Raw genomic sequence first — 16,359 nt, 5'->3', positions numbered from 1 at the left:
TCTCCGAGATCACCTCCGAAGAGATCCATCCGCCTTTCCACTTCTGGCATGGGTCGCAAGAAGTCAGCAATTAATGGTAGTTCAGATTATATCGAAAGCAGCCGAAAGACCATGATAAGGAAAGTTTACGGAGTAGCAGAAGATGATACACCTGGAGGCACGAATTTGATACAAGTGGAATTCGTGATGAGGTGAAAATAACCCAGGTAAGAAGAGAAGAATGCGCAATAGGGCTAAGCGCCTCTTTTCACGCACAATTTATTTCTCCCGTCTAAACTGGCGTACCAGGAACGAAGAGAATTTATTCGACAGACAATAATCATGTGGCATTCAGGATCTTTTAAAGAAGGCGGCAATTGATGGCCGCCGTATAGGATCATGGGGAATCGCAAGCCTCATATTCAGGTTCTCCTGACACGCAGGCAACGGTTTGGTATTCACATGCACTAGAATGAATTCTTGGGACATCTGTTCCTGCAAAGGCGACGACGTATCAGAATACGAAATATGGGGAGAAATGGGGATGGAAATGAGTGAGAATTCAGTCTCTTGGGCCCCTTTATCCTCGACAAAACCGTAGACAACCAAGCAACTTATCCGTTGCAAACCTGGGGAACAAAGTGAGTATATACAAGAAGAACTACTTGGACGTTGTTGTATGAAACCCGAGTCAATTGAAGCGGACCTTTCTGGATCAAACAACGTTAGGTCCCGAAAACGTGGATCTTTCAAGGTACCATGCAGCTAAGCATTCCCATGTAGGCTCTATACGGATACTTAACAGTCGTCTAGGACCTAGTAGTTAGAACCAAAAGGCTCAACACAAGGACAGCTCTAAATACTTCTGGAATAGCTTCAAAAAGCATTTTAATATGCTGTGGTTATTAATAAGAGTTCGTGAAATGACAGACGCGTATAAATCTCATAAGTCTGAACGAACAATATGACTCTGGCATGTACTTGGATAGAATAAATAAAATAAGCATCGGGTACCTTATTAAGCTGTCAACCCCACCAACCCCGAATTTCTGCACCTCAATCTTTGTGGATGAGGTAAGCTACGCTAATCTAAATTTGGATCGACCCACCTAGATCGCGACGGACGACATGCGAAGTGTTGGGTCGTGACTACTTCACCTTGTAGCCACCACAACCCTCCCTCATTTTGGGGATTCACTTCTTCGAAACGTGTATTCTTTGTCTGACTGTTTATTAGAACGCGCCACGTCATCCCAGACCTCCCCATTTTCAATATTTTCAATGCGATCACCCCCTGACAATACCTGCCACCTTCCACCTTGAATGGGAACGCGCCGAGGCTGGCAGCATACGCAGGACAGCGCAATTATTTCGAATCGCCAATATTGCCAAACACTATGACCCCGGCACCAGCGACACCTCGCAGACCCGCATCGAGCAGAGTGCGCCCGAGTCGCCCCCGAGCATCGACTACCGCCCCTCGATCTGAAAAACCCGCTCGCGTCGCCTCAGAACCTCCCAAGAAAAAATTAAGATACATTCCTGGTGGTCCAGGTGGCGGAGGCAGATATGTCGATGACCAGGGCATAGAAATACCAGTAGGAGGAACCGGCCCAGGAGGATATAATTACGTCGGTCCGCGCGGACGCATAGGACGTGAGAACGCAGCGATGGGTCTGGTACCCCAAGTCTTTCCAAGAAGAGATCGAAGTACACGAACGAGAACAGTCCTGCCGCGATCGCAACAGCCGCCGATGAGGTTCAGCTCTGCAGCTCAGGCTGCTGCAGTCGTACAAAGTGACGGATACAAGCCACGAGAAGAACGAGCGTGGGAAGAATTTCATCCGAATTTAGATATCGAGGGTGCGCTGCGCGCCTTTACAATAAACGAGGTTCAAGGAATACTGGAGTCGCGACCTGTTACGCCTGGACCACCCTCAGCAGAAGGGTCAATAACGAGCGCGAACGCGGCAGAGACCCCGAATGGTGTTGAGGGATTCAAAGCCAAGAGTGAAGGAATACCAACGCCAGCAGCATCTTTAAATGGCGAATCTGCCTTGAAAATAGCTATACCTGGGACACCTGGTGGTGGTAAAAGACGACCTGGACGGCCTCCAAAGGATCCCGTCGCATTCTACTCTGCGAAGGCTGCAAAACTCGGTGGGACCTTTCTACCTCCAAAAACGCCAAAGATCGTCGCGCCAGTGCAGAACATTAACGCCAAGGAGAAATTAACATTGCCGCAGCCCTCATACCGCAAGACTGACACCCTTGCAAGATTTGAGGACAAGGCTTTAGGACTGGTACGTTATGTCGACAAATCGATGGCAAATGTTGGGTACCAAGAGACCGATGTTTTTATTCGCCCGGAGCACAAACTTATCAAGGTATCCGATACGAGCATGGAAGAAGATCTGGACCTCGGACCCGGCCACAAAAGCGAAGGCGACGGAATAATAGCTCTAGGTAGTGGTGGTGTCGGCCGTGTAGAGTACGATATGGATGAGCAAGATGATAAATGGCTGGAAGAGTATAACGCGGAAAGGAAGGCTATCAACTTTGAGCCGATTACGCGAGAGATACTTGAGATTACGATTACTAAGGTTGAAAAGGAGTGGCACGCCTTGGAAAAACGGATACCCAAGCCGAATCCAAAGCCACCACAGACACATCGACCTAGATCAAGCTCGGCTGCTGCCGTCAACGGTGAACCGCAGCCTGGGGAAGAACAGGACAGCAAGTGCGCCATTTGCGACGATGGAGATTGTGAAAATACCAATGCCATCGTCTTCTGCGATGGCTGTGATTTAGCTGTACACCAGGAGTGCTATGGTGTTCCATTTATTCCCGAGGGTCAGTGGCTTTGTCGAAAATGCCAGTTGATTGGTCGCGGTATCCCAGTAAGCTTACTTTGCCCTTTGAATACCACAATCACTAACACTATCCTAGACATGTATCTTCTGTCCTAATACCGATGGAGCTTTCAAGCAGACAAATGCCTCGAAATGGTCCCATCTTATCTGTGCTATGTGGATTCCCGAGGTTTCTCTCGGTAACCATACCTTCATGGAACCAGTGATGGATGTTGAGAAAGTCCCCAAGACTCGATGGAGGCTCACCTGCTACTTGTGTAATCAACGCATGGGTGCTTGTATCCAGTGCGGTAACAAGAATTGCTACCAGGCATTTCATGTCACCTGTGCTAGAAGAGCGCATTTGTTCCTGAAGATGAAGAATAATCATGGCACTCTCGCCGTACTGGATGGTGGTACGGTCTTGAAGGCTTTCTGTGATAAGCACTGCCCCTCAGACTATACTAAAGAAAACGATGTTGCACGAGCAACTCGAGAAGCGCGGGCCTTCTACAAGAAATCTATGCGAGGGCGCCTTTGGGCAGATAGTCAAGCTTCGGCTTTGACAATGGCTGCCAATCACCGACACGCAGTTACTGAGCATCAACCAGACGAATCGCAACTTACTGGTGCAAAGGTTGCCATGAGTCTTAGTGAGGGCAAGAAGAAGGGCAATCAGCCTGCAAAGCCTATTTGGAAGCTTCCTTCTGGTGCGCCAGTCATCCCTCAGGTGGTGTTCAATTCTGTGGAAAGCTCTCTCCAACGATTCAACATTCGCAGACGCAAAGAATATGCAGCCGATGCGTGTAGATATTGGACGCTCAAGCGCGAGGCACGAAGAGGTGCTGCGCTTCTGAAGCGATTGCAATTACAGATGGAAACCTTCTCATCGATGGAGATCACCCGCAGAAACTTCGCTGGCATGGGCCATGCAGGCAGACCGAGACTCAGCCGGAGAATTGAGTTTGCTCAGAGCTTGATCCAAGACATGGAGCGATTGAAAGCTCTTGCTGAAGATGTAATGAAGCGGGAAAAAGAAAAGCTCAGATCTGTCGAGCTCGAGGAAGAAGTCGTCGATACTGTTTATTTCCCAGTGGCAAAGATGTTTCCACCGATGATTGATAAAGCTATTGTGTAAGTCTTGAACTCTAAATCCCCACTCAAAATTTGACCTTTCTATCTACCGTATCTCTCTCACAATAGCTAATCGTACTAGGCTTGATATCAAGATGGTCTTTACGGGTGGTCTCTTGAACCTCAAGAAGAAAGTCAATGACCGATTCTATACCACAGCCATGGGTTTTACCCACGATATCTGCAACGTATTCCACGCCGGGGTCGTGACTCAACCATCGCCAGATGCGGGGATCGTACTTTCGAGCGAAATCAAGAAACCTGTAGTAACGGATATTAAGGAAAGAAAAAAGCTTGGCAAAAGGATTGTCAAGGCTATTCAACCTCAACTCCAAATGGCAGTACGAGCAGAAGCGGATATTAATGGAAAGTCTGCCGATGACCTCCTGAGGGAACTCGACCAGCTACTCGATGCTAGCGTGCAGCTCACCGGAGACACGATCTCGGTTTCAGTTGGTGATTCACACTCTCTTGCTGATACCGACAGGCATGAACGAGATGTTGATATGCCGGATGGTATTGAGCATTCAACCCATGAAAACGAATCAGCAAGTGGCTCTCAGAAACCGTCGACGAATAATGGATCGGAAGATGTGGAAATGCAAGATGCCGATGCGCCTGGTGAAGAAGTTGATGAAGGCATTGGCTTAACAGAAGAGACAGACAAGGCTCTGATTGAAGTTGATGGGAACGTTTCACAGACCAAAGTAGAGCACGTCAATGGTGTTAAAAACAACAACAAACTTGACAATAACGGCACTACGAAACCTCACCAACCTCCCACGCCTCCACTCTCGAATGGCGATGCCAGCATTGATCCCACCGATCCACTAATCAACGGCGGGATACCTTGGTATCTCAAAGACTTTCATCCGGAAGGAACGAGCATCGTACAAGAACTAAGTTCAGGAAAGGACGCAGTATCTCAGTTGAGCGAGGATCTTAGCGACATGGATGACGAAGCACTCAAAGGCCTCGGAATCGATGTTGACGAAGGTGGTCATGGCATCGTGGCCACTGTAGCAGGCATTCCGAAGCCGAAGGCCAAGGCCAAAGCGAAGAAGAAGAGGTCCAGGAGATAGGAACACCTGGATGCATTTGTAAATGGTATTGTATGATAGATTCTTCGCTTTGCTTTGCTTGATGCTCGGACGGAGTTATAAGGGATGGCGTTTTAGCGTGCTACGAGCAGAATTACTAGCAAGGGAGGAGGCATTTGGGCGTTTGCTTTGGTCAGGACTCTTCTGTAATAGGTACATCCTTCAGACTGTTCGAGTAAGTCGGTCGGCACGGAGTCAGCATCATCATTTGGCTTTATTCAAACATATTTTCTGCGCTGAGCTATAATATCTTTCGCGAGACCTTCCAACCTCGCTGACGCCGGCACACTTTCCCTAGTCCCCACCCGCTTGTCCCATTGGTGGAATAACTACGGGCCTTTCGGATTAATTGCCAGTCGCAACACTTCCGCTACGCCCAATTCCAAGTCCTCTATCGCGGGATAATAAGGAGATCTAAGTCCACTCAATACCCCGCGGTGAATCGAGAGTGGGGTCTAAATCCCGCGATCTAGTTTTCCCTGAATTATTTATCCTTTTTTGCTTTCCTTTCCTTTCCTTTCCTTTCCTTTCCTTCCCTTCCTTCCCATTCCCTTCCCTTGTTCACCGAACAAATACTTCACTCTCTACCTTATCACCACCTCTTCCTGTCCTGTCCTTTCCTTTCCTAATCCCATTCGATTTGATTGGTTCCCTACGAGCAAGATAGCTATATCTACTTCTCAGATCAATCCGCCAGACAAACAAGGAAGAAAGATGGTTTACCCAGAATCTTGGAAAGGGTTCCAGATCGAGGACCCTGCTAAGTGGACGGAATTCCACCTGAATGAGCTTACGCCGAAGCCGTTTGGGGATTTCGATGTCGATATTAAGATCCTGGCTTGTGGGGTTTGCGCTTCGGATTTACATACTGTTTCTGGAGGATGGGGAGAACAGCATTTCCCGTTGTGTGTTGGGCATGGTGAGTTTTGGGAGTTTTACTTTTTGTTGAGTGGGATGGGGGGAGGTGAGGAGGGCTGAATTGATGTTGGGGAATTGGCTTTTTTGACAGCATACAGAGTGTTCTGTTTGTGCGTCGGAGTCATGGCGTTTTTGTTCTTCTTCATGCTTGGTTGATGGTGAGGAGACATGCTTACAGTAGTTATAGAAATCGTAGGCACGGCAGTGAAAGTCGGACCCAAGGTCACGCTCATCAAGGAGGGATCTAGAGTTGGAGTGGGCGCGCAATCTTACTCTTGCTTGCAATGTCGACAATGCAAGGCGGATAACGAGACGTACTGTCGGCACCAACTTGATACTTATGGAGCCGTTTGGCCAGACACCGGAATCGTGTCTCAAGGAGGGTACTCCGAGTATGTGCGGACTCACGAACACTGGTATGTCTTTCTCCCCTGGTTTGGTTTGCAGGAGGCTAATAAGAATCGATGTCTGAAGGGTTTTCCCTATCCCCGACGGCCTCGCAACCAACAAAGCAGCACCGATGCTCTGCGCAGGCCTTACAGCCTATTCACCCCTCGTCCGCAACGGCGCCGGGCCCGGCAAAAAAGTAGGAATCGTAGGACTCGGTGGAATCGGGCACTTCGGGCTCCTGTTCGCCAAAGCACTGGGAGCAGAAACCTGGGTCATCTCGCGCACGCACTCCAAGGAAGCAGATGCGATGAAGATGGGCGCTGATGGCTTCATCGCTACCGCGGATAAAGACTGGAATGAACCGCATATCTTTACCTTTGACCTGATTATCAATACGGCGTCTGGGAGCGATGGGTTTGATCTGGCCAAGTATTTGACTCTGCTGGATGTGCATGCCAAGTGGATTAGCGTGGGCTTGCCTGAAGGTGAGGGACAGGAGATTAAGGCGGAGACATTTATCAGTAACGGATGTTTGTTTGGGGCCAGCCACTTGGGATCGAGGAAGGAGACACTTGCTATGCTGCAGTTGGCAGCTGATAAGGGGGTTGACAGCTGGGTGGAGGAAATCGATATTGGGTTTGATGGGTTGAAGACGGCGTTGACGAGGTTGCATAACAATGATGTGAAGTATCGATTCACGCTCACGGGGTATGATAAGCTTTTCGGTGCTTAGAGGGGTCGGCCGTAGTGCGGGGTTGGTGCGGTTGTTTATTGTTGGTAGGTGCATCGGAATTGGAGGGGCATTTGCAGGAACGACAATGAGGCGTATACGCGGCCCGATGGCGGGAAGCGAAATAGGGGCCGGAGGATTGAAAGATGTCTGGGGAATCCATCCGTATGGTGCATTGCAATCTAAACTAGCAGATAGTTTATTCACGTAGACGTTGTCTCAATTCATCCTTCTCAGGCCCACCTTCCCGTTTTAGTGATCATCAGTTTCAAGTAGTCATGAGATATTTTGAAGTGAACAAACAGTGGCTATCTAGCTCTGATCCAGATCGAGTTTGACAAGTCAAGTAATTCAGGTAGGAGATACCGTGCAACTAAGTTGGACTTTTGCAACTATGTATTCTTTTCTATTAGATCTGAGAAGAACTAGAGACAATATTTTGGCTATGTTGGGTAACATTTACCTGATAATATTACAGTAGTCCAGTTCCCGTGACGTTTCCTTTCAAATGTAACTCTTGCCCGTGAATAATGAGCCGTGAGAACAGATCCTCACGATACATACTAGAGAAGCCGCCATTGGTCAGGCTATCATAGTGTGAAATAAAATGGCCTTGAATCGAACACTAATTCTACCCCCGTCGAGCGCTCAGAGGGTTCGGGGTTCTATTTCTGAGTCATGACAGTGCCCAAATTTGTATTGGTACTTCGAAGTAGGAGCATCCAGTACAGTAAGTTGTACTGCAATATCACTAGTATTTTCAGAAGTATCCTCTACATATGACATGGGCCCCGCGGAAGCTTCGTACTTGCTCCAGTCAACTTTGACAACTTTTGTAAAGGATTCTTCGAGGTTTGAATTGGCCGAGATGAAGGACAATGGGGAGTAACTTATTAGTCCTAGACAGTCAGTAAAGGTTTGACAACAGGAGCTAGGAGATACATAATACTGCTGATATACGTCTAATTCGTTTTGACAATGAATCCTGCCGGATGGGAGGGATTCGACCGGCGATCTGGGGTGATGATGTTCTAATCGATTCATTTTACTTTCGCGTCAATGCAGAGCAAGCGCCTCTTTAGGAAAGAGCTTTAGATTCATGATGCCGAGTAGAGAAGTGAAAGGCATCATTTGGGATTTAAAAAAGCTTGGTGAAAATAGTCTTCCACTATCCCAAGTCACCCGCTACCAGATCGAACTGTCTAAAGAAGTACAGAGTAACAGAAGGATCTAGATCGAGATACAGTACAGACTCCGGACTTTTCCTTTGTGATCCTTGCGGACTACAGGTAGGGGTCATCAGATATTCCCCGCATTTGAAGAAAGCCACCTGCGATCACTAGCTACAAAGGTACAACACGAAAAAACTATACACTGGCATGTGGCCGATAGTATTAGTCACAGATATTCATTTTGTGAGATCTGCGCCGAGAGCTGGCTTTTTTAATTGAAGTATTGTGCTCAGAGCTCATCTGTTCAGGTGACTCGGGTGACTGACTGCTCAAAGAGACAACAACAAACTTTTTGACTTGTAAGGATTCAGAGCCCATGACTGGGGCACAAATCCATGGGAAAATAAACCGGGTGATTCCCTTCAGGCTTTAGGGAAAATGGAACGTTCTCCATGAACCATCCGATCTGCGAAACGTGACACGTTTCAGTGCCTTGGTGTTGGGTATTTTGGTTTCGAAACAGAAGAACCTTTCTGGCCAACCCAACGAACGAACGCGTACTGCAAGGTCGCTAGCGAAACGAAATCGAGTGACTGGCTCCGAAGCACCTGCTGGAATATACTGTATCGATTGCTCGACGCTGGTGGTTAAACAGTCTCAATGAAGGGTCGCACAGGGAGGAGACTGACTGGCTCTAGCGGTACGAGTAGCAAAAACTGTGTAGGATGTGTAAAAGGACCGAGGAGTAGTGAGAGGCACAAAGAGAAGGGTGTTGCACTGTGGGGATTGCGCTGTGCGCCATCCGCTGTGCACTGTGCATCTGATGAACTTCATGATCCTCCTGATCTGATGGCTACCTTGCTGTAGGTCGGTATTACCTGCAGGCATCTCCAGATGTCGGGTCGGTACCTTACTCTGAGTTCAGGTGGGGAAGACCCAGCTCAGGGGGACAATCTTGGCTTGGCATCTGCTGAGTGGCTGCTTTATCACGCCTAAGTACCTAAGTACCTACCTACTGTAAGTAGTAAGGCGATCTCAGGAGATCCGCCTGCTGTAGTGCACCACTGGGGCGCGTGCAACATGCGTGTAAATCTCCGAACCACGCCAGGCCTGTCCAACCATCGCTTGTCCTTGTCCTGCAGCATCTCGACCTCAAACCATCTGGCTCTGTGTTTCATACCCACAGCTGCCAGACTTTATCCACAGGTATCTAACTAACCTTTTGAGCCCCCGTCTTAGCCAGCCACTCACTGTTCAGAACCCCGTTTCGTTTGTCCAAACAAAGCGGAAGCATTGATCTTCCCCCTGAGTAATAGAGCCTCGATCCCATACCTCGCGCGGATCTACACTCGTTATTCCAGTCTCAGCGTTTCCATTCGGGCCATATGTGCTGAAGGAACGCATGACACTGGTCAGTCCCTTCCTCGCTAGCGGCTTAGAGCCACATTGAGTGATACCTTACCTTAGGTACGGTCCTGGTACAGTAGTACTCCTAGAGAGTTAGTCGTTGTGATGCTTTGCGTTGGACAAGACCCCTCAGCCACCAAAGCTCCGCATCATGAACCATTACGCCAATATGATATGCCGGGGCCATCATATGGCTTTCGGCACCAGGCCATTTCACCTGGCACGAAAAGTCCAGGCCGAGGGTCGTGGGTAGAACCCCAAAGCGTGCTCTTGGATATATATAGTGATTCCCTCCCCCAAAAGGGAACTGCAGACTTTTGCAGTCATTCCACTCATTCCACTTCTTGTTGTCAGAGACACTTGCAAACCCCTTTACTTGTGAGTAATAACCCCGCTTTTTCGTTCTGTTATTGTTTGTTGTTTTGTGTTTTGCATATCACTCGCTCCTGCCTCCGAAAAACTTCACACGGCCATTCACCACAATGGCTGGCCCAAAGATTCACAATACCAACACCTTGCTATTGTAATGAAAGTTCTACAAAAACAACCTTCAGCATTAGGATTTTGATTTTCCCTCTTTCCAAACATATCTTCGAACTACTCGGAGAACCTTTACTACCTTACTCTGGCACCAAGCGGATTCTCAATATTCTAGAGATCAAGATAGCCCCTTTGTTTCCCTTCACATCACGTCTGAGTCAACACACCAAACTGACCTCGAACCCAAATAGTCTTCACCTTCCTTAAAATCATCTTACAGCAGCTGGTACTACTTAACGATGGCAACATTTTCACTATTCGCCCTTTTGGTGGCATTACAAGCCTTTCTTCTACTTGTTTCTGGTGCCCCGGCATCATCTACCTCAAATACAACAGTCTCGCCTGGTACGGCTGCCTCCAGTTGGTGGTTTGCTTCAATCTCTCGCCAAGGAACGGTCCCTTTTGGCACCGCTGGATACAAAGTCTTCCGCAATGTAAAGGACTACGGTGCCAAAGGTGATGGATCATCTGATGATACTGTGGCCATTAACAGCGCAATCACCGATGGGTCTCGCTGTGGTCAAGGTTGTGACTCTTCAACTACTACCCCTGCGATCATCTATTTCCCCCCGGGAACGTACGCGATTTCTGCCCCCATTGTCCAATTGTACTATACGCAATTTGTTGGCGATGCTGTCACTGTCCCTACACTAAAGGCCACAGCAGGCTTCAAGGGCATTGCCTTGATCGATTCAGATCCTTATGCCAACGGTGGAGCCAACTGGTACACAAATCAGAACAACTTCTTCCGCCAAGTCAGGAATTTCATTATTGACATTACTGCAATGCCTGTAGGATCTGGAGCTGGTATCCATTGGCAAGTTGCACAAGCTACTTCTTTGCAAAACATCGTTTTCAACATGAGGACCGATGGTGGTACGGCAAATGCTCAGGTGTGTTACCTCAAGCTTCTGGTTTGAGAATATGAGCTAACTCTCAATAGCAAGGAATCTTCATGGATAACGGCAGCGGCGGTTTCATGACAGACCTGACCTTTAATGGCGGAAAGTATGGTGCATTCTTTGGAAATCAGCAATTTACGACCCGCAACTTGACATTTAATGGCTGCCAAACGGCTGTTTTCATGAACTGGAATTGGGTAAGTCATCTCTCGTTGACCCTGTATTGAGTTGCATGCACCATTGGACATATTTTACCTCGCTGGTTGATATGGGAATATAGGAGCTCAAGTGTTCATTCACGCTGTGTGGGCGATTCATAGTGGATTTCCAAGTGGTCATCCTGATGACTCCTTATTTCCCACCAACATGTCATCTCATTCACGATGGCAATCAAGTATTGGCCAGGAATCTCTGCTAACGAGTCTTTAGGCGTGGACTTTATCTGGACTCAAGATCAATAACTGTCAAATTGGGGTTGATATGGCTAACGGAGGCACGTCAGCACAAACTGTCGGCTCTGTTCTGCTTATCGACAGCACAATTTCCAACACACCCATTGGCGTTTCCACTGCCTATTCTACCAACGAAGGCGTTACCAATGGCACTCTAATCATCGACAATGTCGACTTCTCTTCAAACGTCCCCGTGGCAGTTTCCAATGCCGCAAACAAGGCTACCGTTTTGGCTGGAAACGCAAAGATTGCATCTTGGGCTCAAGGAAGCCAGTACACCTCTGGAAGTGCGGGTGCTGGCTCAAGCAAGCAAGGCCTCTTGACTGCTGCTACGAAACCCACTTCTCTCCTGAACTCCGCTGGACATGTGTTTACCCGCTCCAAGCCCCAGTATGAAAGTGTCGCGTCGTCTTCATTCAAGAGTGCAAAGGCTGCCGGAGCAAAAGGAGATGGAGTTACGGATGACACAAAAGCCATTCAAGCCTTGTTCAACTCAGCTGGCTCAGGTGACGTTGTTTATTTCGACCATGGCGCATACGTTATTACCGACACCGTCACCGTCCCTAAGAACATTCGGGTTACTGGTGAAATATGGCCTCTGATCATGGCTGGAGGAACTGCCTTCAATAACCAGGCTAGCCCGAAGCCCTTATTCCAAGTCGGACAAATCGGAGATGTGGGCGCTGTTGAGATTTCGGACTTGATATTTGAAACTCTTGGCCCTCAACCTGGCGCAATCATGGTGGAATGGAACGTTGCCGAATCCAGCCAAGGAGCTGCTGGCATGTGGGATGTTCACTTCCGCATTGGAGGTACTGCGGGTACTCAGCTTCAGTCAGACAAATGCTCAGAGAATCACAACCATACTGCACCAGCCAACACTGCTTGTGAGGGCGCATTCCTCTTGTTGCATGTTACCCAAAAGGCAACGATCTACTTGGAGAATAACTGGTTTTGGGTGGCTGACCATGAACTTGACCTCGGTACGTATAATTTCCCGCAATATATGATGATTGATGCTAATGATATTAAAGGCGATCACAACCAAATCAACATCTTCAACGGCCGCGGCGTTCTTATCGAGAGTGATGTTGGCCCAGTATGGCTATATGGTACTAGTTCTGAGCATAGCGTTCTATATAACTATCAGATCTCCAACGCCTCCAGCGTTTACATGTCCCTGATCCAAAGCGAGACACCTTACTTCCAGAGCAACCCCGATGCTACCACTCCATTCACAACCAACAGCAAATATCAGGACCCAACATTCTCCGGGAATTCCAGCAGTAAGAAAGCATGGGGTCTTCGTATTGTCGACTCAAAGGATGTCTTTGTTTACGGCGCTGGTCTGTACTCGTTCTTCGTAAGTTTTCTCCATTCCATGCTCGTTTATTTTCAAGTATGGATGCTAACAGTATTGCAGGATAACTATGTACAAACTTGTCTTGCTACTGAAAGCTGCCAAGACAACATGGTGTCCATCGAGAGCTCGACTTCCATCCACATGTACGGCCTGTCAACCAAGGCTGCGACCAACCAGGTTACTGTCAATGGCAAGAGTGCTGCGCTCGACAGCGCTAACCGTAACAATTTCTGTGCAACCATCTCTGTTTTCACAGAGGCAACGTAGGACGCCGGCAAAATACTAAGCTGGGACGGAGTGCGAGGGCGCGAGGCGCAAATCATGCAGCTTGCTGCAATCTACTTCTTGAACATGCTGGATTCTTTTACACTACCCAACTTTCATGTACATACATTTTTCTTTTCCTCACATTTGCATAACAAGGAGTCCAGGCGATTGGTGTAGACAGCATGCCAATCAGGATATTTCTGTAGGAAACCACAACCATATAGCATAGCCAGTATACAAACTACTATTGACATCACACCACAATATTGCATGTACTCTATTTTCTCTGGGATGAAGAAACTTACAAAAGATCAATCTTGGTGATTTGAAATACGGCAAGTGACTCAGACTGTACCCGTAAAGTTCCGTTTATAACTGATAGGCCTAGTCCCACAAATTCCATCCGGAGACATAAAGACTGATGAACTTTGTATATATATCCACAGACCGCCCTAGTATTAGGCTAGCGCGGTCCTATAAAGTCTTCGACTCGTACAGGACGTTGATGGAATGAATGAATAAGACTGCAAAAACTCATGATTTGGAGTTAGTGAGATTATATATGTTGCGGTCCATTCATGAATATATTGATCAGATTCACGGATGAACCGGAAAATATAAGAGCATAGACTGTAAGAGCATAGACTGGATTTTGGGATTATGCTTCTATAGTAGACTATACTTTCAGTTTATAGTACAGGTCAGGATATACCTAGTTATTAGTAGAGATAATCTACGGATATGGCTAAGATTACGGCCAGATTATATCAGACCTAGAACTTTCTGAATGACTAAGACTACACAACTTTATAGCTCCGGTCTGAGTCATTTGCCGCTGAAAATATGATATGGTCTCAGATAGATCACCCTTTTTATGATCTAGTCACGTGGTTATGATGTACTACTAGGCGCGTCAGTTCGTTGCCCCGATCGACGTTACGGCGAAGAACATCTCGATTATTTCTGGCCGCCTTGCACCACCAATTCTCAAAGAACTTACTATTCAATTTCAACACCTCGTCGCAGCGCGTTCTGAGCAGCCGCAAGTAAGGATCTCAAAAGGACCTTTTGTTTTATCAACCTTAAACTACCCGGCACGTTTACTTATCGTTTGTCTGCAAGATGGGAGAATCAAGGTCAGTCAACACCAGGCCAGGCGCCTCCAGGATTTCTCGCAACTAACAACATACAATCTAGACAAGAGCTCGTATCATGGCTCAACAATCTTCTCCAACTTAACATCACCAAAGTTGAGCAATGTGGAACTGGGTGAGTTCGACCCCTTCCCCGCACTCCACCCTTTTGGAAGATTCTAGTGAGGCCTTGCTGACAACTCTTTACACAGTGCTGCCCTCTGCCAGGTCTTCGATAGCATTTACCTTGATATACCAATGTCGAGAGTCAAGTTCAATGTCAACACCGAATATGCATACCTTCAAAATTTCAAGGTTCTGCAAGGTGAGATGCGAAAGAACGAACGTCAAGGCGCAATACTAATGCTAGCCTTTCCTAGGTTGCTTCTCTCGACATGGCATCGACCGACCAGTCAACGTTGAACAACTCATCAAATGCAAGATGCAAGACAACTTGGAGTTCCTCCAATGGAGCAAGAGGTATTGGGATCAGTACTTTCCTGGCGGCGATTACGATGCTCTTGCTCGACGACGCGGTTCCGGTGCCCCCCTCCTTCCTCTACTGTTGCATCACGAACGACCACCGGCGCAGCTAAGAGAGGTACTACGCCTACTACAGGCCCACGAGTCGCGAAGGGCATGGGAGCAGGTCCAGGCTCTGCTGCCTTACAACAAGAGAACAACACCCTGAAGGAGACGGTTCAAGGGCTGGAGCGGGAGCGAGACTTCTACTTCAGCAAGCTACGTGATATCGAGTTGTTGGTTCAGCAGGCCTGCGAAGAGGACCCCGAGATCGAGAGACAAGAGGATGGTTTAATCAAGCACATTCAAACAATTCTGTACTCGACAGAAGATGGGTTTGAAATTCCTGCCGAGGCTGAGGGTGTTGATGACCAGGAGACATTTTGATCTTTCTGTTATTAAAAATGAAAAAAATGGCGAGTGCAGACGCTGCAGATCGATTATTTGGACTGGCTGGTTGGAGTTGCATGAACCAACCATGCGCCAGGAATTGCATGAATTATGAGCCCCAAATGAATTCATTATGGTTTGCGTTTCATCATAGATAGCAATAATGAGCTAAATCTACAATAAAGATTCAGACTCCTTTGGATGCCCTCTGCATGTGAATAATGATGATTCTGACTTGCTTTATTTATCATAAATCAAAAGAGGGTCAAAGCAACTAAACTTCGTCAACCCCACAAGCCGCCCACTCACGCCAAGGAGCCGACCCTAGTTTATCGATACATACCTTAGCCCTGTCAGCTCTAGGCGGAGCGGAGCCAAATGTAACCTCAAGCATCGACATTCGGAGCTCCCATTACGCACTCTTGTACATATTCCCTTTCCATCCCCAGATACAAAAGATACATCAAACACAAATCCTCGGCACAAGCATGGCCCCACCCCTCGAAATCTCCATCCCCTCAACCATCCTCTCGGGCAACCAAAACGAGAAACTCTATACGCTCTACAACATCACCCTCCGTCTCCCCCTCCGCACCTTCGTCGTCCAAAAACGCTACTCCGACTTCGTCACTCTTCACAACTCCCTCACCTCCCTGATATCCGCTCCCCCACCCGCGCCCCTCCCCGCAAAATCCTGGTTCAAATCCACCGCCTCCTCGCCCGAGCTCACAGAATCCCGCCGCGTAGGCCTAGAAGCCTATCTGCGCGCCATAGCAGAAGGGCCTGACCGGCGCTGGCGCGAGACGTCCGTATGGCGCTCGTTTCTCAACCTGCCGAGCTCGACCAGCTCGGGGAGTTCGGCACGCGGTGAGCTGGAGGTGGCGTATCAGAGGGGTTCTGCGGGACAGGCGGCGCAGGAGCCGCAGGTCTGGCTGGATTTGCATCGGGAGATGAAGGGGCTGCTGCAGGATGCGAGGATGTTCTTGGGACGTAGGGATGGGGCGACGACGGCGCATGCGCAGTTTGAGGCGGGGGCTAATGCGAAGAGGTGGCTTGGTTAAGGCGGGGGGGTTGCTGGGGAATCTGGAGGAGGGGTTGAAGATTATGG

The 16,359-nt window shown here is 48.2% G+C and overlaps 5 protein-coding genes across 5 annotated transcripts; all 5 read left to right on the top strand.

Moving 5' to 3' along the window:
• Window positions 1-1,376: 1,376 nt before the first annotated feature.
• Brpf1 (Peregrin) lies at window positions 1,377-5,047 on the top strand (the record flags this gene model as incomplete). Its single annotated transcript, XM_031152080.1, has 3 exons — window positions 1,377-2,879; window positions 2,929-3,965; window positions 4,048-5,047. The coding sequence occupies 3 exons, from the start codon at window positions 1,377-1,379 to the stop codon at window positions 5,045-5,047; spliced, it is 3,540 nt and encodes a 1,179-aa protein (XP_031003002.1).
• A 702-nt stretch (window positions 5,048-5,749) lies between these two features.
• On the top strand, window positions 5,750-7,106 carry ADH6_0 (NADP-dependent alcohol dehydrogenase; the record flags this gene model as incomplete). Its single annotated transcript, XM_031152079.1, has 3 exons — window positions 5,750-5,984; window positions 6,171-6,375; window positions 6,458-7,106. Coding segments are annotated over 3 exons (1,089 nt in total), but the record flags the coding sequence as incomplete, so codon positions are not given.
• Window positions 7,107-10,164: 3,058 nt separating this feature from the next.
• Window positions 10,165-10,429, top strand: LHYA1_G007146 (uncharacterized protein; the record flags this gene model as incomplete). Its single annotated transcript, XM_031152078.1, has 2 exons — window positions 10,165-10,205; window positions 10,237-10,429. 2 exons carry the CDS (start codon window positions 10,165-10,167, stop codon window positions 10,427-10,429), a joined length of 234 nt encoding a protein of 77 aa, XP_031003006.1.
• Window positions 10,430-10,461: 32 nt separating this feature from the next.
• EXG1_0 (Glucan 1,3-beta-glucosidase) lies at window positions 10,462-13,206 on the top strand (the record flags this gene model as incomplete). Its single annotated transcript, XM_031152077.1, has 4 exons — window positions 10,462-11,115; window positions 11,166-11,321; window positions 11,554-12,939; window positions 13,000-13,206. 4 exons carry the CDS (start codon window positions 10,462-10,464, stop codon window positions 13,204-13,206), a joined length of 2,403 nt encoding a protein of 800 aa, XP_031003005.1.
• A 1,122-nt stretch (window positions 13,207-14,328) lies between these two features.
• mal3 (Microtubule integrity protein) lies at window positions 14,329-15,248 on the top strand (the record flags this gene model as incomplete). The annotated part of the gene is made up of 5 exons (XM_031152076.1): window positions 14,329-14,342; window positions 14,404-14,475; window positions 14,552-14,664; window positions 14,720-14,881; window positions 14,932-15,248. 5 exons carry the CDS (start codon window positions 14,329-14,331, stop codon window positions 15,246-15,248), a joined length of 678 nt encoding a protein of 225 aa, XP_031003004.1.
• Window positions 15,249-16,359: the final 1,111 nt, after the last annotated feature.

Source organism: Lachnellula hyalina (genome assembly GCF_007821495.1).
Source record: "Lachnellula hyalina strain CBS 185.66 chromosome Unknown contig00140, whole genome shotgun sequence".
NCBI classification, from domain to species: Eukaryota; Fungi; Ascomycota; class Leotiomycetes; order Helotiales; family Lachnaceae; genus Lachnellula; species Lachnellula hyalina.
This window is presented reverse-complemented; position numbering and strand designations above follow the sequence as displayed.